General features: G+C 44.8%; 1 protein-coding gene across 1 annotated transcript in view; it reads right to left on the bottom strand.

Moving 5' to 3' along the window:
- FARSB (phenylalanyl-tRNA synthetase subunit beta) overlaps window positions 1-9,954 on the bottom strand; it is a 58,414-nt gene extending 48,460 nt beyond the window's left edge. The window contains exons 1-2 of the mRNA XM_063440987.1: window positions 9,848-9,954; window positions 6,622-6,677 (exon numbers count right to left, since the gene is read on the bottom strand). Coding sequence (XP_063297057.1) covers window positions 6,622-6,677; window positions 9,848-9,905 — 114 coding nt within the window. The 5' untranslated portion in view covers window positions 9,906-9,954. The remainder of the gene's footprint in view (window positions 1-6,621; window positions 6,678-9,847) is intronic.
- Window positions 9,955-21,932: the final 11,978 nt, after the last annotated feature.

The raw sequence follows: 21,932 nt of genomic DNA, 5'->3' as shown, positions 1-21,932 counted from the left end.
CATGAAAAACTATTATATGAGAACATGCAGCATTAGAGTGATACATCAGTGATAAAAATATAAGTACAATATAAGTAAATTGTACTTCTATTTTATCACTGATTGTGTATGCAGCAACTTATTGTCCCTGAGGAAGTCCTGGAAGGTGACAAAACGCATAGGACTATTTATATTTGCTGTTTTTATCTTAAAAGTAAGTAATAAAGAATTCCTTTTTATACTCTACTTTGCCCTGGTTCACACTTTGCACTTTATCTTTTTATGGTATTGCAATTTAGGACATCAAAACAAAAGCTTTATTTGAGATCTGAGAGTGGAGCTTCTGGATAAAGAATATCTGAAAAGCACCTTTTTTACTGGAAAATAGTGAGTTGCCAATTGGAGACTTCGTATGAGCAGCGTTTTGTGTAAATTTTACACTATGTTGTATTTCCTTTTTTCTTAATAGAACTACCCAAATATTTTATATACTTTGCATGTAGAGGACAAGAGGAGATCTCCTGGGTAAATTTGTCCTATTAAAGGGAAGTTCTATTATATTTTTAATTCTATTTTGCATGGTAATAGAGCTAGGGTGTCGATTGTATATATACTTGTGATATATTGTTTAATCTCCTCACTACGTTCCATCATCAGCCAGCCAAGGAATTAACCTTGCCGCAAACGAAAAAGGTATGAGGAGTAGAGGATGGTTAACAAATGTAAATTGCAATTTGTGTTTGCCAATGTGTATGTGGAAATGTGCATCTGTGAGTGTCAGTGTGTTTAATTGCCGTGTTGGCAAAAAAAGTTGTTTTGTATTGCGGTTTGGGCACTCCGGCTCAAAATGTTTGCCATCACTGGCCTAGGGACACCGCCAGTGGCCAATCCTCAGATAACTACTAGGGGTGCTTCCTGGGGCAGTGCTGCACACTGTGCACTGACATTGAGTGTCTCCACCCTCTGCATTGAGACACTGAACTTTCCTTAAATAGATGCATTGATTCAATACATCTCTATGAGGAGACGCTGACTGGCCAGAGTGGTGTTTGCCCCCTGTCCCACCTCCTAGGCAATCCTATGGGAAAGCATTGTGATTGGCTCAGATCATCACTTAATATGATGTCAGCAAAGGAAGCAGAGCCAGCACCAGCAGACTGGAATAAAGGTAAAATGTTGCTATATCTAGGGGGGTTAGGGAGTCAAGATGGTGTTTTTTTAAAATTATGGGGTCAGAAACACATGTGTTCCTGACTAGTGATGTCGCGAACATAAAATTTTCCGTTCGCGAACGGCAAACGCGAACTTCCGCAAATGTTTGCGAACGGGCGATCCGGGCGAACCGTCATAGACTTCAATAGGCAGGCAAATTTTAAAGCCCACAGGGACTCTTTCTGGCCACAATAGTGATGGAAAAGTTGTTTCAAGGGGACTAACACCTGGACTGTGGCATGCCGGAGGGGGATCCATGGCAAAACTTCCATGGAAAATTACATAGTTGATGCAGAGTCTGGTTTTAATCCGTAAAGGGCATAAATCACCTAACATTCCTAAATTGTTTGGAATAACGTGCTTTAAAACATCAGGTATGATGTTGTATCGATCAGGTAGTGTAAGGTTTACGCCCGCTTCACAGTGACAGACCTAACTCCCCATTAAACGCACCGCAAACAACCGCAAACAGTCCATTTGCACAACCGCAAACTCCCCATTTGCACAAGGTTGGATACCGATCGATGGTTCGATATTCTGAGCCCTCTCTGATTTACTGTACACGACTATTCGATATTCCCACAAATTTTATATAGCATTTTATGTTTGTTTGAGACCACCTTAAAAATATTGGCTATCGCTAAAAATCATGATCACTATATACTTTCTCAACAAACCTCTAAAACGAACCAAACTACTCATCCATCCGCTATACCACTTTATCCCACCTAGAACTAGTGCCCAGTTAAAATACTTGACTCTTACTTACCCACACTCAGTCATGCCACACACATTTCACCACTACTCTCACTGAATCCCTCTGACTACGGCTAAATTCATCTTCTACATCAGAACACTACTCCTAAGATTGGGTTGTATCCATGTCTCGGGTCTTTCATTTAGAATAGGGGCAGCTTCGGTCTCCTTCAACACTGACACTCCCCGGGCTACTCCTCAAGAGCAAGCCTCATAGCTTGGTTGCTCCATCTAAGTGTTGCTTCTAAGTGTGTGTGTGGTTGGAGATATTCTGGAGGTAATCTGAGGTATTCAGGAGGATAAATAAAAAGTTAAGGTTTGTTTGATTTAAATTATTCACCTCATTGGAATGGCAGACTTAGTTCAGTGTAATAGTTGCTTTGCATTTGTTTCACGTTCCACTTTTTGGAGGTTTGGTTGTTGTCTAATCTGTAGACAGTTCTCTATCTTGCCGCAGGAGATTGTATTTTTGATGTCTGAGATTTGTAAATTATCTGGTAAGCAAACTCAAGCTGGAACTGCTGCAAAGTCACTGTCACTGTTGTGCAGAGAGGCACTGAGGCTAGTGGTGTTGTGCAGAGAGGCTTGAAGACTGTAGTGAGGCCTAATAGAAAGCAGTTGTTGTTGGGGGATTCCATCATAAGAGGTGTGGAGATGGACAATGGTGGTCTTGTGAGGTGTCTTCCTGGAGCTACTGCTCACAGAGACAGGAGGCGTATCTGTAATATTGTTAAGCAAGCAAAGCAGGAAGGGGAATTGGATGTACTTGTCCATTTAGGGACAAATGACTTAGCTTGCAATGAGGTATCAGAGGTTAAGGAAGTTTTTAGTGTTTTTGCCAATGATATACGGCAGGTTGCTTCCACACTGTCATTCTCTGAAGTTCTGCCTGTGCATAACACTCAGAACGACATGCGGATGCGTATTAGGGACTTTAACTTGTGGCTTGGTGAATGGTGTCGGGAGCAAGGATTTGGCTTTATTGCTCATGGTAGCTCTGTTTGGAATGGAAATAAACTGTACAAAAAAGATGGTTTGCATCTTTCTCAAAAGGGAACAAATGTTCTCAGTGAGCAGTTCAGAGGTTTTGCTAGGATGTATTTAAACTAGGAGGGGGGGGCAAAAGGGTGATAAAACATCAATCCAATTGTCCCCCAAAACAAGGAGAGAAGGTGCCTGTAGCAAGTGTGTTAAAAAATGATAAGCTTAGAGTCATGTCTACAAATGCTCGCAGTTTAGGGAATAAGATCCATGAACTTGTGGCAATAATGGCAACTGATAGTGTAGATTTAGTCGCTGTTACTGAGACATGGTATAATGAAAAAAATGACTGGGACATAGCAATACCAGGGTACTCTTTATATAGAAAAGACAGGGAAGACAAGAAAGGGGGAGGGGTGGCCCTGTATGTAAAGGATAGCATAAAATCTAGCCTAATAAAGGTTAGTGAGGCGAACATAGAGTCCGTTTGGGTTACGTTAGAATTTGGTAATCACACAGTAACTCGTGTAGGTGTGATTTATAGGCCCCCAGGACAATTTAGTTAGATAATCTACTAGTTGAAGAAATAGCTAAAATGACAATGAAGGGGGAAGTTATCATCATGGGTGACTTTAATCTTCCTGATGTGAATTGGAAAACAAAAATAGCTACTTGTGCCAGGAGCACACATATTCTAAACTCCCTACTGGGATTGTCTCTAAAACAAGTCGTTGAGGAGCCAACTCGTAAAGAGGCCATACTAGATTTAGTGTTAACAAATGGAGATTTGGTATCAGATATTACTGTAGGTGAAAGTTACAGACTTTTCTAAAATTAGAATATGTGTAAAGGAGTCATTATCAGACTGGAGCAATTTAAATGGAGTCCAAAAGAAATGGGATTATTTAAAAGTTGCACTACTGAAGGCAACAGAAAATTGCATTAGGCTTGTCAGTAAAAGCAAAAAATTCAAGAAACCACTGTGGTACTCCGCAGATGTGGCCAAAATAGTAAAAAAACCAGAGTGAGGAAGACAGAATGACCTATAAGATTAGGCAGAAAGAGGCTAAGCAAGTTATAAGAGCTTCCAAATCACACACAGAAGAGAAAATAGCACAGTCAGTAAAAAAGGGAATATATATACCAAAAAAACAAGTAAAAAATAGGCGCTAGTAAAAGTTGTCTTAAAATCTAAATACAAATATCAGGAAATATATACCATAGAAATAGCTGCACCTTATAAAGTGTAAAGCTCCAACACAACACTCTTACAATACAAAAAAAACAAAATAAAGGTGCGCTGTAAAAAAGGGAGACAAAACTTTTTTTTAGATACATAAATGAGAAAAGAAAAGTAAAACAAGGATTAGTTAGATTAAAAACAAAAGAAGGAAGGTATGTAGATGAGGATAAACGTCTAGCTGACTGCCTCAATTAATATTTTTGTTCGGTATTTACAGATGAAAATGAAGGAAAGGGACCTCAGTTAAGAAAAAGGATAAATGAGTCATTTATTACACGTGAGTTTACAGAGGAAGAGGTTCTATTTCAACTGTCAAAAGTAAAGACAAATAAGTCAATGGGACCTGATGGAATACACCCAAAGCTATTAAAAGAGCTTAGTGGTGTACTAGCAAAGCCATTAACAGATTTATTTAACCAATCATTGATAACAGGAGTAGTCCCAGAAGATTGGAAGTTAGCGAATGTTGTGCCCATTCACAAGAAAGGTAATAGGGAGGAGTCGGGCAACTATAGGCCAGTAAGCCTTACTTCAGTAGTGGGGAAAGTGATGGAAACCATGTTAAAGGATAGAATTGTTGAACATCTAAAAACACATGGATTTCAAAATCAGAGACAACATGGGTTTACTTCAGGGAGATCATGCCAAACTAATTTTATTGATTGGGTAACTAAAATTATAGATCAGGGTGGTGCAGTAGACATTGCTTACCTAGATTTCAGTAAGGCTTTTGACACTGTTGCACATAGAAGGCTTATCAATAAACTACAATCTTTGAGTTTGGATTCCAATATTGTTGAATGGGTAAGGCAGTGGCTGAGTGACAGGCAACAGAGGGTTGTAGTCAATGGAGTATATTCAAAGCTTGGGCTTGTCACCAGTGGGGTACCTCAGGGATCTGTACTAGGACCCATTATCTTTAATATTTTCATTAGTGATATTGCAGAAGGTCTTGATGGTAAGGTGTGTCTTTTTGTGGATGATACTAAGATATGTAACAGGGTTGATGTTCAAGGAGGGATAAGCCAAATGGAAAATGATTTAGGTAAACTAGAAAAATGGTCAGAGTTGTGGCAACTGACATTTAATGTGGATAAGTGCAAGATAATGCATCTTGGACGTAAAAACCCAAGGGCAGAGTACAGAATATTTGATAGAGTCCTAACCTCAACATCTGAGGAAAGGGATTTAGGGGTGATTATTTCTGATGACTTAAAGGTAGGCAGACAATGTAATAGAGCAGCAGGAAATACTAGCAGAATGCTGGGTTGTATAGGGAGAGGTATTAGCAGTAGAAAGAGGGAAGTGCTCATGCCATTGTACAGAACACTGGTGAGACCTCACTTGGAGTACTGTACAGAGTAATGGAGACCGTATCATCAGAAGGATATTGATACCTTAGAGAGAGTTCAGAGAAGGGCTACTAAACTGGTTCATGGATTGCAGGATAAAACTTACCAGGAAAGGTTAAAGGATCTTAACATGTATAGCTTGGAGGAAAGACGAGACAGGGGGGATATGATAGAAACATTTAAATACATTAAGGGAATCAACACAGTAAAGGAGGAGACTATATTTAAACGAAGAAAAACTACCACAACAAGAGGACATAGTCTTAAATTAGAGGGACAAAGGTTTAAAAATAATATCAGGAAGTATTACTTTACTGAGAGGGTAGTGGATGCATGGAATAGCCTTCCAGCTGAAGTGGTAGAGGTTAACACAGTAAAGGAGTTTAAGCATGCGTGGGATAGGCATAAGGCTATCCTAACTATAAGATAAGGCCAGGGACTAATGAAAGTATTTAGAAAACTGGGCAGACTAGATGGGCCGAATGGTTCTTATCTGCCGTCACATTCTATGTTTCTCACAAGAGGTCACAAAGCCACCAACCACAACACTGCAAGGAAGCACAGACCCTGCAGCAAAACAGGATTTGCCGCACCTACAAAATATGCTACAGGCAGGGCCGGCCCAAGACATTATGCTGCCTGGATCCAAGTATGAAATGCTTCTGCAATGGTAGTGTCTCTATGTGGGTGTGCTGGGGATGAAGTGTGTGTCTGTGTGTACTGAGGATGTAGTATGTGTGTGCGTGCTGGGGATGTAGCTTGTGTCTATGTGTGCATAGCAGCCAATACACTTACCTATACACTGTGTCTGTGTATATGCATGTGTGTCAGTGTTTGTATCTGTGTGTCTGTATCTGTATGTGTGTCAGTGATTGTATCTGTTTGTCAATGTATCTGCATGTGTGGCAGTGTGTGTGTGTGTCTGTATATCAGCATGTGTATCAATGTGTCTGTGCAACTGTGTGTCAGTATATGTATCAAAAACTGTCACACATGCAGATACTGACACACATACAGATGTACAGACACACTTCCTATCAATTTACTGTAAGCGTATTTCCATGCTAATTATATATAGTTATTATATGCCATACTTACAATCTCATCTAGCTCCAGGCCAAACTCAAAACACAGCTCATCAAATTCTTCATCAGCTGAAAAGGAAGAGATTTTAAGTTATGAATCAAGGTTTTACTTTAATTCAAGTATATGATGAAGAATTCCCAGAGCTGAACCGCTGCAAATGCAGAAACCTGTAGTATCTTGCTCTCGTTAACCATATATGTAGGTAATAACTTATTCTCATACCCATATTACAATTTAGGATCCTTTCTAAAACATGTATTCTACAGGGCAGAGATGATATTATAAGGAACACTGTAGGGTGGAGACACTGAATTGCAGTGCTGCTCACTGTGCAGCACTGCCCCAGGAAGCACCTCTAGCAGCCATCAGAGGAGTGGCCAGTGGAGTTATTCCTAGGCTGTAATGTAAACACTGCATTTTCTCTAAAAAGACAGTATTTACTGCAAAAAGCCTGAAGGGAATGATTATACTCACCAGAACAAATAAGCAATAAGCTGTATTTGTTCTGGTGACTATAGTGTCCCTTTAATGCAGCATATATTTTCCATGAGATGTCCCACTACAAAACGTATTAAAACTATAACAAATAGATCTGTAATGGGTTAAATAGACTAGATGCCTAGACATACAAGGAACATGCAATGTCTATTTAAAGATCACCGCCATACTTCTCCAGCACCTGAGGACTTAACTTGTCAGGAATCATTGGCACTGTTGCATTCTTATTCATACACAAAATGAGGAGTCAAAATGAGGAGTCAATTCAAGGTACTAACTCACACCTATAAAGCACTGAACAACTCTAGCCCCTCTTATATCTCCTCACAGATCCATAGGTATGTCCCTTCTCGGTCTCTCCGCTCTGCCCGTGACCACCTCCTGTCCGTTGTCCGCACTCGTACGGCCAACTCGCGCTTGCAGGACTTCTCGCGGGCGGCTCCCTTCCTATGGAATAGCCTGCCTACCGCCATCAGACTCTCCCCTAGTTTTGCATCTTTTAAGAAGTGCCTTAAAACCCATCTCTTTAGGAAAGCTTATGGCCTCCAAGACTAACCAATACCTCACATACCTGTCTCTTGCCCTCTCCTAAAGGGCAGCCCACCTTATTTGATTGCAAATTCCTGTCCTAATGTGTTTTACACCCCACCTCCTATAGAATGTAAGCTCGATCGAGCAGGGTCCTCTTCAACCTATTGTTCCTGTAAGTTTATCTGTAATTGTCCTATTTATAGTTAAATCCCCTCTCATAATATTGTAAAGCGCTACGGAATCTGTTGGCGCTATATAAATTGCAATAATAATAATAATAATAATAATAAAATGAGCAGGCAAAATGGGGTCTATGGAAGATTCCGAGGAGACAGAACTTAAGCTGAGTATCTCCCTAAATGCTCATACTGTCACACAAGTGGACATGTCACTTTGGGGGCTCTGCAGAAAATTGCAGAAATCCTACAAGTGAAAGTGCTACTTCAAAGGCGCACTCTTGGCACTATAACTATTGCATCTCACTGAACCGAATATAGTATTAAGAGTTTACAGTCTTTGTTCCACCATTCAGCATTAAACCATTTTTAAGCAGTTTAAAACTAAATTAGTGTTATGGCCACCCAGCCCGGCCCCTATAAGAGGTATGGTTAAGGCAGAGACACTTCCTTCTAGCCATACCAATTCATACCAGCAATGGGCACTATGAAAGGCTGAAAGCGGTCTAGTAACACTATAAGTCAACCACAGCCACCCATTGCTGGTCAGGTTAGATACGCTGTGGGTTCCCTGTCATTTATACTGTCCATTCTGGCACTTAATGGGCTCCCGACACCGGTCATTCACTTACTGTCCAAACCAGCTCCCGGTGGGTTCCTTTATTCACTTACTGTCCATTCTAGCACCTGATGGTTCCCTGTCATTCATTTACTGTCCATTCTAGCACTTGGTGGTTCCCGGTCATTCATTTACTGTCCATTCGAGCAACCAGTGGTTTCCCGGTCCCTGTCATTCACTTATTGTTCATTCTAGCAGCCGGTGGAATCCTGTCATTTACTTATTGTCTATTCCTGCACCCAGTGGGTTCCTGGCCCTTTCATTCACCGATTGTCCATTCTAGCACCTGATGGGTTTTCGGCCACTGCCATAACGTACTGACTAATGAGTTCCCATCATTCACTTATTGTCCATTCTAGCAGCTGGTGCATTCCTGTCATCCACTTACTGTCCCTTATAGCACCTGGTGGGTTCCCGTTATTCACTTACTGTCCATTCTATCCCCGGTAGGTTCCCGTCATTCTAGCCCCGGTAGGTTCCCGTCATTCTAGCCCAGGTAGGTTCCCGTCATTCTAGCCCAGGTAGGTTCCCGTCATTCTAGCCCAGGTAGGTTCCCGTCATTCTAGCCCAGGTAGGTTCCCGTCATTCTAGCCCAGGTAGGTTTCCGTTATTCACTTATTGTCCATTCTAGCCCAGGTAGGTTTCCGTTATTCACTTATTGTCCATTCTTCCCCCTGTAGGTGCCTGTCATTCACTTACTGTCCATTCTTCCCCCTGTAGGTGCCTGTCATTCACTTACTGTCCATTCTTCCCCCTGTAGGTGCCTGTCATTCACTTACTGTCCATTCTTCCCCCTGTAGGTGCCTGTCATTCACTTACTGTCCATTCTTCCCCCTGTAGGTGCCTGTCATTCACTTACTGTCCATTCTTCCCCCTGTAGGTGCCTGTCATTCACTTACTGTCCATTCTTCCCCCTGTAGGTGCCTGTCATTCACTTACTGTCCATTCTTCCCCCTGTAGGTGCCTGTCATTCACTTACTGTCCATTCTTCCCCCTGTAGGTGCCTGTCATTCACTTACTGTCCATTCTATCTCCGGTAGGTTCCCGTTATTCTATCTCCGGTAGGTTCCCGTTATTCTATCTCCGGTAGGTTCCCGTTATTCTATCTCCGGTAGGTTCCCGTTATTCTATCTCCGGTAGGTTCCCGTTATTCTATCTCCGGTAGGTTCCCGTTATTCTATCTCCGGTAGGTTCCCGTTATTCTATCTCCGGTAGGTGGCCATAACACTATTCTATCTCCGGCTGGGTGGCCATAACACTATTCTATCTCCGGTAGGTTCCCGTTATTCTATCTCCGGTAGGTTCCCGTTATTCTAGCCCCGGTAAGTTCCCGTCATTCTAGCCCCGGTAAGTTCCCGTCATTCTAGCCCCGGTAGGTTCCCGTGTTGCTCAGACATTGCACTGGGTTACTCACTGTAGGTCCGGCCCAGGGCCTGGTAGAGCAGGTCTCTCTTCACACTGACAGTCGGCATGGCTCACCCGGTGTGGAAGCTCTCGTTACAGGACTCACTGAGCCGGGTCCATGCGCGTGGCTGCCCTCGGCGCCTGAATTCCTGCACACCGCCCCATCTATCGGTATCTCACAGCAAACCCCACATTTATCTCCCGGGCTGCTTTATTGTATTAATAATGAATACATGCGATATGAAATATTGTAATAATGAGCGGTTTGTCATAACGATGAGGACAGGCAATACCTAAGACAGCTAAAGAAACTGTGCCCGAAGTTGCATCACATTCTGAAGTTACCCAGGGCCAGAAAAACATGTAGCCAATCACAGAGCAGGAGAGAATCCACACATTCAAAATAAATAGATTTCGGGACGTCGGACAATCTGATAACGAGGCTTGGAACGCGACGCTGGCGTTCCACGGAGGAACTGATTCACCCTCTGTTAGACGGTGTAGATTTGATAGAGCACTGAAGACCTGGCACTGGCTATGTGAATTGCTACCACTAGGGGTCAGCAATGCTCTAATGCCGTGTGTGGTTAATAATTAACCCTTAAACCACGATGGCAATTGTCTAACTTCTGAACCAAAACAAAATCTATATTTTGGGCTATGTATATAGTGCACCGTAATTCAAGGGCTTCTCTTTAATTTAAAGGGACACTAGAGACACCAGAACAACTAAAGCTTATTCTAGAGGTCCTGGTGTCTTTAGTATGTCCCTGCAGGCTGAACAGTGTACATGCTGCCTTTTCAGAGAAAATGCAGTGTTTACATTACAGCCTAGGAACACGTGTAGTGGCAGTCACTCAGAGGCCACTAGAGGTGCTTCCTGTTTCAGTGCTGCACAACTAGCAGCATCACACACTCTGCATGGAGATGTTGAACGGTCCCCATAGAGATGAATTGATTCAAAACAGCCACTTCTGAACTGTAGTGTTAGCAATATGTTTGTATTCCTAACACTATAGTGTTCCTTTAAATGCACCCATACATATTATATATTGCTTTTTAAAGGACACAAATTGCAGAAGTCAGAAGCCACGGCCTTCTCCATTTACAGACCTGCAGTGTGAGGCCACCTGGTTACCGCAGATCATCCCTTAAGGCCTGAACTTCTTATCTCTTCAATATTGTTCAGGCTCTTGCAGCAGAAATTAATGCATAGTTGCTGCTACCCAGGGGCGGGCTGGGCCGGGGGGCAGGGAGGCAATTGCCCCCCAGGCCGCCCGAAATTATTTTAGGACCGGCCGCGGCGGGCCGGCCCTTTAAATGCTGCAGCCGCCGAGTGCTCTGTAGCTGCTTTTCCCTCCCTCCCCTGTAGGTGTCCGAGCTGCACTCCGGTCCGCGGTCCCGGCCGGAGTGATGGGAAGGTGCACACTGAGTGTGCACCTTCCTGTCAGTCCGGCCAGGTACAGGAAACAGAAACTCCTGTTCCGCGCGGAACAGGAGTTTCTGTTTCCTGTACCCGGCCGGACTGACAGGAAGGTGCCCACTGAGCACCTTCCTATCACTCCGGCCGGGACCGCGGACCGGAGTGCAGCTCGGCCACCTACAGGGGAGGGGGTAAGAAGAAGGGGGGGAAGAGTAAAAGGAGGGGAGGGGGGGGAGTAAAAAGAGGGGAGAGGGGGGGAGTAAAAAGAGGGGAGGGGGGGAGTAAAAAGAGGGGAGGGGGGAGAGTAAGAAGAGGGGAGGGGGGAGAGTAAGAAGAGGGGAGGGGGGAGAGTAAGAAGAGGGGGGAGAGTAAGAAGAGGGGGGGAGAGTAAGAAGAGGGGAGGGGGGAGAGTAAAAAGAGGGGAGGGGGAGAGTAAAAAGAGGGGAGGGGGAGAGTAAAAAGAGGGGGGAGAGTAAGAAGAGGAGAGGGGAGAGAGTAAGAAGAGGGGAGGGGGGGCAGTAAGAAGAGGGGAGGGGAGAGTAAAAAGAGGGGAGGAGGGGAGAGTAAGAAGAGGGGAGGGGGGAGAGTAAGAAGAGGGGAGGGGGGAGAGTAAGAAGAGGGGAGAGGGGGAGTAAGAAGAGGGGAGGGGGGGAGTAAGAAGAAGGGGGAAGTAAGAAGGAGGGGAGATAAGAAAAAGAGGGGGGTAAGAAGAAGGGGGGAGTAAGAACAAGAGTGGGGAGTAATTAGAAGAAGGGGGTAAGAAGAAGAGGGGGGAGTAAGAAGAAGAGGGGGGAGTAAGAAGAAGAAGGGGGGTAAGAAGAAGAAGGGGGGTAAGAAGAAGAAGGAAGGGGTAAGAAGAAGGAGGAGGGGGTAAGAAGAAGTAGGAGGGTTAAGAAGAAGAAGGGGGTAAGAAGAACAAGGGGTAGGAGTAAGAAGAACACAGGGAGGAGGGGGGTAAGAAGAACACAGGGGGGTGAGAACACACAGAGGGAGGAGTGAGAAGAACACAGGGAGGGTGGATGGGGGATGAGAAGAGCACAGGGAGGGTGGGTGAGTGTGAGAAGAGACCGCTAGGGGAGGATGGGGGAGAGGAGAGAACACTAAGGGTCAGGGGAGAGCTCTAAGGGACAGAAGGGACAGCTCTATAGGACAGGGGGCAAGACAGGGAGCTCTTTAACACTACGCGCACACACACACACAATGCATCCCTATACATACACAGAAACACACAATGCACCCCTATACATACACAGAAACACACAATGCATCCCTATACATACACAGAAACAGAACATGCTTCCCTTACACACAGAGAAACACACAATGCATCCATTACACACACACACAATGCAACCCTTACACACAAAGACAATGCATCATTTGCACACATACACAGAAACATACAATGCAAACCCTTACACACACGCAAACACACACACTGTTTTTCTTACATACACACAGAAACACAATGCATCTCTTACACTCAATGCACACACATACAGACACACACCTTGCATCCCTTATGCATACAAACTCAGATTCACACAATGCATCCCTCACACACAACCAGAAACACATAATACATCCCTTATACACAAATACACACTGCTTCCACTACACACAAACACACTGCATCACCTGCACAAACTGGTATCCCTATACACTACATACCATAAGCACACATATGAGATAACAGATAACACATCCCCTACACACTCCACTCCCTGTGAGCGAGCTCATGGGTGGGTGGAACATATAAGTGGACTTATGAGTGGGCCTTATGGGCATACTCACCGTCAGGCACTGGGGCCCAGACCTTGAGCTGTGTAAGAGGCCCCCAAAAAATGGAGCTGCTTCCAATTCTCCCAGAACGTTGAATTTTGTGACCACAGTTGCAAACAGCCTCCAGAGGTCCTGTTCTACACCAGACCAGTGGAGCCAAACTGCAGCCCATCATCATCCTCATCTAATTGTAAGTAGGCAATCTAGTATATTATTAGTGATACTAATCTATAATTTACCTCACATTAAAGGGACACTATAGCCTAATGAAGTGGTTCTGGTGTCTATAGCTGGTCCCTGCAGGCTTTTTAATGTAAACACACACTGTGTGCAGCACTGGCGTTAGTTCATATGGCAGATCATATGGGTGGGGCATTGTGATGTCACATGGGGGGGGGGCGGCAAATTTATATTTTGTCTAGGGCGGCAAAAATCCTTGCACCGGCTCTGATCCTGGGCAGGTGCACCAGTCTACTGGTGACCCACAGGAGGGGAGTGCACTGATTGCACTGCACTCTCCTCCTGCCCAGACCCGTCTTGACCGCAGTGCAAGTGCCCTCTGCCCCTAATTTACAGTGGCTCACACTCACAACAAGCAGTGCCTAGAGCCCGTTGCAGAGACGGAAACAAAGAGGTTCTGCGGCAGCTGGCCGTCCTGCAAGCATTACATTAAACAGCTGTTCCCCATGCAGCCACAGATGGCGTTGTGCTGGGAGACTGTGATTACTCTTCACTTCCTCCCAGCCTACAGAGCAGCGCATGGGGGAGAGAGGAGGAGGCATGATTTAATCTTGAATAAATCCTCTAAGCAAACCTTTATAAATTTGGGGGGGATCAGCTCTGTTTCCACAGTTTATTGGTGTTTACTCTCATCTCTGTATTAATATTGAGGGATGTCTAAGTAGTAACATCAGTGTGTGTCAGCAGGGCCAGCCGTTAGGGTGGCCAAGCTGTGCGGTCACGCAGGGTGCCATGACAACAGAGGCGCCCGGCGGCCAACACAGCTCACAAGTTGGGTACACCAGCATATTTAATTTAAACGATTCGCTGGTGGTCCACTGGTGCGCACCAGCAGTAGGTGCAGTCAGATCATATCCTCTCCCTCGTGGTTCCGGCGCTCAGTTAGTGAGTCAGAGCACAGGCTCAGAGATTCTCAGCCTGTGCTCTGACAACATTGAAAGTCAGAGCCGTGAAGGAGCGGGTATGGCAAAGAGCTACTGGTTAGCATAACATCAATATCCGTTATAAAACCAGGAAAAGGTGGGCATGGATGGTGAACTGATTTGGTGGCGCAATGGGCCACTTGACTGGTTTTGCCCCCCAGGCCTAAGGCTGCCAGCCCTCCCCTGCTGCTACCTATGCCAGGTTTTTAATTGCCTGCCTTCACCAGCTATGTAGAATTTATCTGTATTCTGCTTGGATGATTCAACTGAATACACTGTGTGCAGAATTATTAGGCAAATGAGTATTTTGACCACATCATCCTCTTTATGCATGTTGTCTTACTCCAAGCTGTATAGGCTCGAAAGCCTACTACCAATTAAGCATATTAGGTGATGTGCATCTCTGTAATGAGAATGGGTGTGGTCTAATGACATCAACACCCTATATCAGGTGTGCATAATTATTAGGCAACTTCCTTTCCTTTGACAAAATGGGTCAAAAGAAGGACTTGACAGGCTCAGAAAAGTCAAAAATAGTGAGATATCTTGCAGAGGGATGCAGCACTCTTAAAATTGCAAAGCTTCTGAAGCGTGATCATCGAACAATCAAGCATTTCATTCAAAATAGTCAACAGGGTCGCAAGAAGCGTGTGGAGAAACCAAGGCGCAAAATAACTGCCCATGAACTGAGAAAAGTCAAGCGTGCAGCTGCCAAGATGCCACTTGCCACCAGTTTGGCCATATTTCAGAGCTGCAACATCACTGGAGTGCCCGAAAGCACAAGGTGTGCAATACTCAGAGACATGGCCAAGGTAAGAAAGGCTGAAAGACGACCACCACTGAACAAGACACACAAGTTGAAACGTCAAGACTGGGCCAAGAAATATCTCAAGACTGATTTTTCTAAGGTTTTATGGACTGATGAAATGAGAGTGAGTCTTGATGGGCCAGATGGATGGATTGGTAAAGGGCAGAGAGCTCCAGTCCGACTCAGACGCCAGCAAGGTGGAGGTGGAGTACTGGTTTGGGCTGGTATCATCAAAGATGAGCTTGTGGGGCCTTTTCGGGTTGAGGATGGAGTCAAGCTCAACTCCCAGTTTCTGGAAGACACCTTCTTCAAGCAGTGGTACAGGAAGAAGTCTGCATCCTTCAAGAAAAACATGATTTTCCTGCAGGACAATGCTCCATCACACGCGTCCAAGTACTCCACAGCGTAGCTGGCAAGAAAGGGTATAAAAGAAGAAAATCTAATGACATGGCCTCCTTGTTCACCTGATCTGAACCCCATTGAGAACCTGTGGTCCATCATCAAATGTGAGATTTACAAGGAGGGAAAACAGTACACCTCTCTGAACAGTGTCTGGGAGGCTGTGGTTGCTGCTGCACGCAATGTTGATGGTGAACAGATCAAAACACTGACAGAATCCATGGATGGTAGGCTTTTGAGTGTCCTTGCAAAGAAAGGTGGCTATATTGGTCACTGATTTGTTTTTGTTATGTTTTTGAATGTCAGAAATGTATATTTGTGAATGTTGAGATGTTATATTGGTTTCACTGGTAAAAATAAATGATTGAAATGGGTATATATTTGTTTTTTGTTAAGTTGCCTAATAATTATGCACAGTAATAGTCACCTGCACACACAGATATCCCCCTAAAATAGCTATAACTAAAAACAAACTAAAAACTACTTCCAAAAATATTCAGCTTTGATATTAATGAGTTTTTTGGGTTCATTGAGAACATGGTTGTTGTTCAATAATAAAATTAATCCTCAAAAATACAACTTGCCTAATAATTCTGCACTCCCTGTATAAGTAAACTGAAATGCATCCCCACACTTTTTAGTGTCATGATCTACTTTTAAATGACCAGCTCAACAAAATCAACCTACAAACAAAAACACACCCTTTCTTACATACATTAAACATTTTATTGCGACTACTGCATGTATTGAATTAATCTAAAAAATAAACAAAAAACCCTGTCACCCCATTCTAATAACTCTGCCCCAACTTCTAAAAAAACCCTGTCCCTCCTTCTACAAAATCCCTGTCACCTCTTCTACAAAATTCCTGCCCAGCCCCTTACAGTAGAATCCAATGGGAAAAAAATGCAAGCAGGCAGATACTCCACTCACAATTGATGAAGGTCTGCTTGGTGCTCCCTCCTGCTGACAGACTCCAGCCTCAAAACTCTACCGCCGCTCGCAACCAGTGTCAGAGTGGATCCTTTTGTTGCCTGGAAACACTGATGGAAGGCGGAGTACGTTGACATCGGTGTGGTGATGCGTGCCTTCACGTTCCTCCACAGGCTCAAGTAGTGCAGCTGCCATCAGGGATGGTACAAAAAATGTTGTCTGCACAGGCAAAAATTTTGCTGCCCCTAAAATTCACCTACACCTGTGTGTCTATTAACCCCACCTCTGCCAATCTTACCCATCCTTTTGCCCGTTTTGTGCATCTTGCCGCCTTTTTGTTTACTTTTTTTTTTTTTTATAATGTTTGTCATTCTTTTCATGCTTTTGCGTATTTATCCCACATTTTGTGACCTCTTAACCCTCATGTCTTTTATCCACTTTCTGAAAGTCTTTCTCTTTTGCAACCTTTTGTCTCTTAACCCCCTTTGTGCATCTCCCCCCATTTTCTTACTTCTCTGTATTGTGTGTTTGTGTGTTTATGTGTAAAAATCAATATATAGGAATGGAACACACGCACTCACTCACTCACATGCTGGGTCTTACACACTCACACTGGCTCTTACACACACACACACTTACAAAGGCTCTTACACACACATACTAACACTGGCTCTTATACACACACAGATACACACACTCACACAGGCTCTTACACACACACACACACTCACACAGGCTCTTACATACACACACTCACACTCATAGGCGTGCGCAGCCTATTGCATTAGGGTGTGCACCCTAAAGCACAATCACACGCCGCATGTATATGTATGTATGTATATATATATATATATATATATATACACACACACATACATACACTGCTGTGTGTGTGTGTGTGTGTGTGTGCTGTTAGTGTGCTGTGTGAGGGTGGTGTGTGTAAGGGTGCTGCTGTGTGTGTGTATGTGTGAGGGTGCTGGTAGTGTGCTATGTGGGTGAGGGTGTTTGTGAGGGTGCTGTTTGTGTGTGAGGGTGTTTGTGTGTGTGTTTGTTAGGGTCCTGTTAGTGTGCTGTGTGTGTGAGGGTGCTGTTTGTGTGATGTGTGTGTGATGGTGCTGTGTGTGTGAGGGTGCTGTTTGTGTGATGTGTGTGGGTGTCGTGTATTTCTGAGGGTGTTGTTAGTGTGCTGTGTGTGAGGGTGTTGTGTGTTTGTAAAGGTGCTGTGTGTGTTTGTGAGGGTGCGGTTAGTGTACTGTGTGTGTGAGGGTGCTGTATGTGTACTGTATGTGTGTGGGTGCTGTGTGTGTGAGGGTGCTGTGTTTGTGCTTTTTGTGTGAGAGTGCTGTATGTCTGTAGGTGCTTTTTGTGTGTGGGTGCTGTATGTGTGTGTGTGTGCTGTATGTTTGGACAGATTGTGGAGGTGGGGGCTGATTAGTAAATACCCCCCCTCCCTTCTTACCTTATGTAGGGAGGGGGGATCCTTGCTGCCATGTGCTATCCCTGGTGGTCCAGTGGAGAGTGAACTCTAGCCTGCGGGGCTAGACTTAACTCTCGTGAGATCTGAGCGTTGCCGCGGCAATGCTCAGATCTCGCGAGAGGAACCTGGCGGAGCTGCTGTCTAGAGCTCCCCGGGTCCTCTCCTGCCTCCCTTCATGCTGCTGTGGGCCGGTGAGGTAGATCTTTGATCTCCCCGCCGGCCCATGGAGGCTTAGAGCAGAGCCGACACTCAGCGCCGGTTCTGCGTGAGCCGACAGGGGAGAATAAAGTCCTGGGGAATAAAGTGTGGGAACCAAGATTCCCACCCCCCAAAAAAAATAATATACACTCCAGTGTGTGTATGTATATGTGTGTGTGTGTGTGTATATATATATATATATATATATATATTATATACACACACACACACACACACACTGACACGCATACTCAAACACACACGCACACTCATACATTCATAGACACACACACATTCACAGACACACATATTCACATACACTGACACACATACACATTCACAGACACACATACACAGATACACTCACACACACACAGTCACAGACACATTCACAGACACACACACACACATTCACAGACACACACACACACACATTCACAGACACACATTCACATACACAAACACAGTCACAGACACACACACATGTTCACAGACACACACACACGTTCACAGACACACATTCACATACACAAACACAGTCACAGACACACACACACACGTTCACAGACACACACACACACACACATTCACAGACACACATTCACAAACACAGTCACAGACACACACATATACACATTCACACACACACACACACACATTATTATTTTTTTTAATTAAAAAATGTCCACCCAGCCTCCCTACCTGGAGTGCTGGCGTGGACTTGTCCCTGGGGTCCAGTGGGTCGGGCGGCTCTCTCCATATCAGCCGCGGCGAGGGAGCTGTGTGCTCTCTGCTTCCTCTCGCCGCGCGGGCTGTCTGCTGTAGCTGGGAGACGGAATATGACGTCATATTCCGGCTCCCAGCATCAGCAAACAGCGCGCGGCGAGAGGGAGCAGAGAGCACACAGCTCCCTCGCCGCGGCTGATATGGAGAGAGCCGCCCGACCGGGGGGGTGTTGGGGTCCATCACCTCTTGCCCCCCCCTCCCCTCCATGACAGGGGGAGGAAGGGGGACATTTGGGGCGCTGAGTGCCTGCAGGAACGGCGTTCCTGCTCAAAAAAAGTGCAGGAACTCCGTTCCTGCAGGACTCAATCCATAGGCGTGCCACGGGGATTAGGGTGTGCCCAGGCACACCCGGCACACCCTGTGCGCACGCCTATGCTCACACTGGCTCTTACACATGCACAGACACACACACACCACACTGGCTCTTACACACACACACATTGACTCTTACACACACACAGATACACAGACACACACACACTAACTCTTACACACTCAATGGCTCATATATACACTAAAGTGTTCCTTTAATGCACCCATTTACTGGCACTCAATGGCTCATATATACACACTTACTGTTTCTTTAAATTGCTCCACACAAGTCCCACCAGGTGTAGCTGCCCTTATCTCTCTCTCTCTCTTATCTCTCATGGCTAATGTAAGCTAGCTTTTTCATACCACTCAAAACATGTGCAAAAAATATTGAGTACATGTGTTGTTTGCTTTGTTTGTTTGTTTTTTTAGGTAGGTATATCTACTAACTTGAACTGAACTGAACCTGCTTTTGTATGAAGTGTTTCTGTAAACTCTTAGCCAGATTTTATTGTTCAGAATTTAAGGCGGATCTGTCAGTTTTGGGTCTTTGCATATTTCACAAAGTCTCCTGAAATGGACAGATCTATTGTGGGTCTGGTGGATGCGTGGTGCAGGGGAGGTGAGTCTTAGTTACCTCAGGCTGTCCCTCACGTGTACCGCCATCTTCATGCCCTCCCTCTACAAAATGTCAATCTGTTACAACATGGCTTGACTACTTAACTATGTCATTGTCACATTACCTAGTGACCCAACACGCAGGGAATATGATAATATGATAATAGATTAAGTAACGTTTACCGGTCCTCAGAATGGCCGGGTCATACGCTATTAGAATAGAGAATGGTCCGGAAAAAGCCTAGTCAGGGAAGCCAGAAATCAGGGAAGCGAAAAACCAATAGCCGAGTCAGGGAGAACAGAGCAGAGAATAGTCAGGAGAAAGGGGTTACAGCGGCCGGCATTTGAATCGTTGGAGATACGAGAGAGACCATGGGAAGGGTATCTCTCCCCTTCCTGGACCTCCCCAGACTGCTTAACAGCCTGGGCAACGCAAGGTACCATGACAGTCATGTAGGGCACTTGGGCCACATCCATTACATCTGGTCCTTTTCAGATGCTACATTATATTAATTGGTTGAGAGTGTCAGCTGAGCACTCCCAGTCAGTAATTGTGGTTGTGCATAAGTCCTGCTTTGCTCTAAAGACATAGTTGGCCTGGTTAGGATGCTGTGCTCTCAAGCCAGACTAAAACTGTTTCAAACCTTACAATGAGACGGTACAGGGACACTCCTTAGGCAAAACCAGCTACTTTCATGCCCCCTCCCCCCAAATAAAAATGCCCAACTTTGTGTGCCTCCCCCAGCCCCTTTGTGTGTTTCTTTTTCTCCTTCCCCTCTGTTTGTCTCTTCACCTCCAGCCCCCTTTTGTGTCTCTTTCTCCTACCAGCCTATTTGTGTGTCTCTTTCTTTTACCATCCTCTCTGTGTGTCTCTTTCTTCCCCTAGTCCCTCTGTGTGTCTATTCTCCCCAGTCGCTCTGTGTGTCTCTTTCTTCCCCAAGCCCCTCTGTGTATCTCTTCCCGCCAGTCCCTATGTGTGTCTCTTTCTTTCCCCAGCCCCTATGTGTGTCTCTTGTTTCCCATCTTAACAGTAATTTCCCCTTTAAGAAAATATTCAGCTCATTTGATCATCCAACTATCAGGTAAATCCCTGGTATAGCAGAGCGATCAGATGTTCCCGCAAGCTGAAATACCGTCCTTGTGCTCATTTAAACGAGCGTGGCAGGTGCAGAGCGCCCGCGGGCTCACGTGATACTTAAAGGGACACTATAGTCACCTGAACAACTTTAGCTTAATGAAGCAGTTTTGGTGTATAGAACATGCCCCTGCAGCTTCACTGCTCAACCCTCTGCCATTTACCAGTTAAATCCCATTGTTTATGAACCCTAGTCACACCTCCCTGCATGTGACTTGCACAGCCTTCCATAAACACTTCCTGTAAAGAGAGCCCTATTTAGGCTTTCTTTATTGCAAGTTCTGTTTAATTAAGATTTTCTTATCCCCTGCTATGTTAATAGCTTGCTAGACCATGCAAGAGCCTCCTGTATGTGATTAAAGTTCAATTTAGAGATTGAGATACAATTATTTAAGGTAAATTACATCTGTTTGAAAGTGAAACCAGTTGTTTTTTCATGCAGGCTCTGTCAATCATAGCCAGGGGAGGTGTGGCTAGGGCTGCATAAACAGAAACAAAGTGATTTAACTCCTAAATGACAGTGAATTGATCAGTAAAATTGCAGGGGAATGATCTATACACTAAAACTGCTTTATTTAGCTAAAGTAATTTAGGTGACTATAGTGTTCCTTCAAAATATTGCCGTAATTACACGAAATCTTACATCCTGAACATGAACCTATCGGAACATAGAGCCTCCCCTCTAAGACAGAGCCATACCTTGCATTGGGCACAACACCGCATACAGTACTTGGGCACCTGGTTAACAAGGAAGGATACTGACCTATTCAAACACAACTTCACACCCCTACTGGACAGATTCCGGAAAGACCTTTCTGAATGGGCATACCCGCACATCTCATGGCTGGGTAGGGTTCAAGTTATAAAGATGAACCTTCTCCCGCGCCTGCTATATCTTATGCAAGCCATACCGGTCACCATCCCCAGCTCATTCTTCCGAACCCTGAGACAAGACATCGGGAAATACATATGGGACCGCAAACGGCCAAGGGTCAAACTAACTACACTGACATTGCCAAAAGACAGGGGGGGCTTAGCCATACCGGACTTCGCCCTATACC

Source organism: Pelobates fuscus, chromosome 2 (assembly GCF_036172605.1).
Source record: "Pelobates fuscus isolate aPelFus1 chromosome 2, aPelFus1.pri, whole genome shotgun sequence".
Classification (NCBI taxonomy): Eukaryota; Metazoa; Chordata; class Amphibia; order Anura; family Pelobatidae; genus Pelobates; species Pelobates fuscus.
This window is presented reverse-complemented; position numbering and strand designations above follow the sequence as displayed.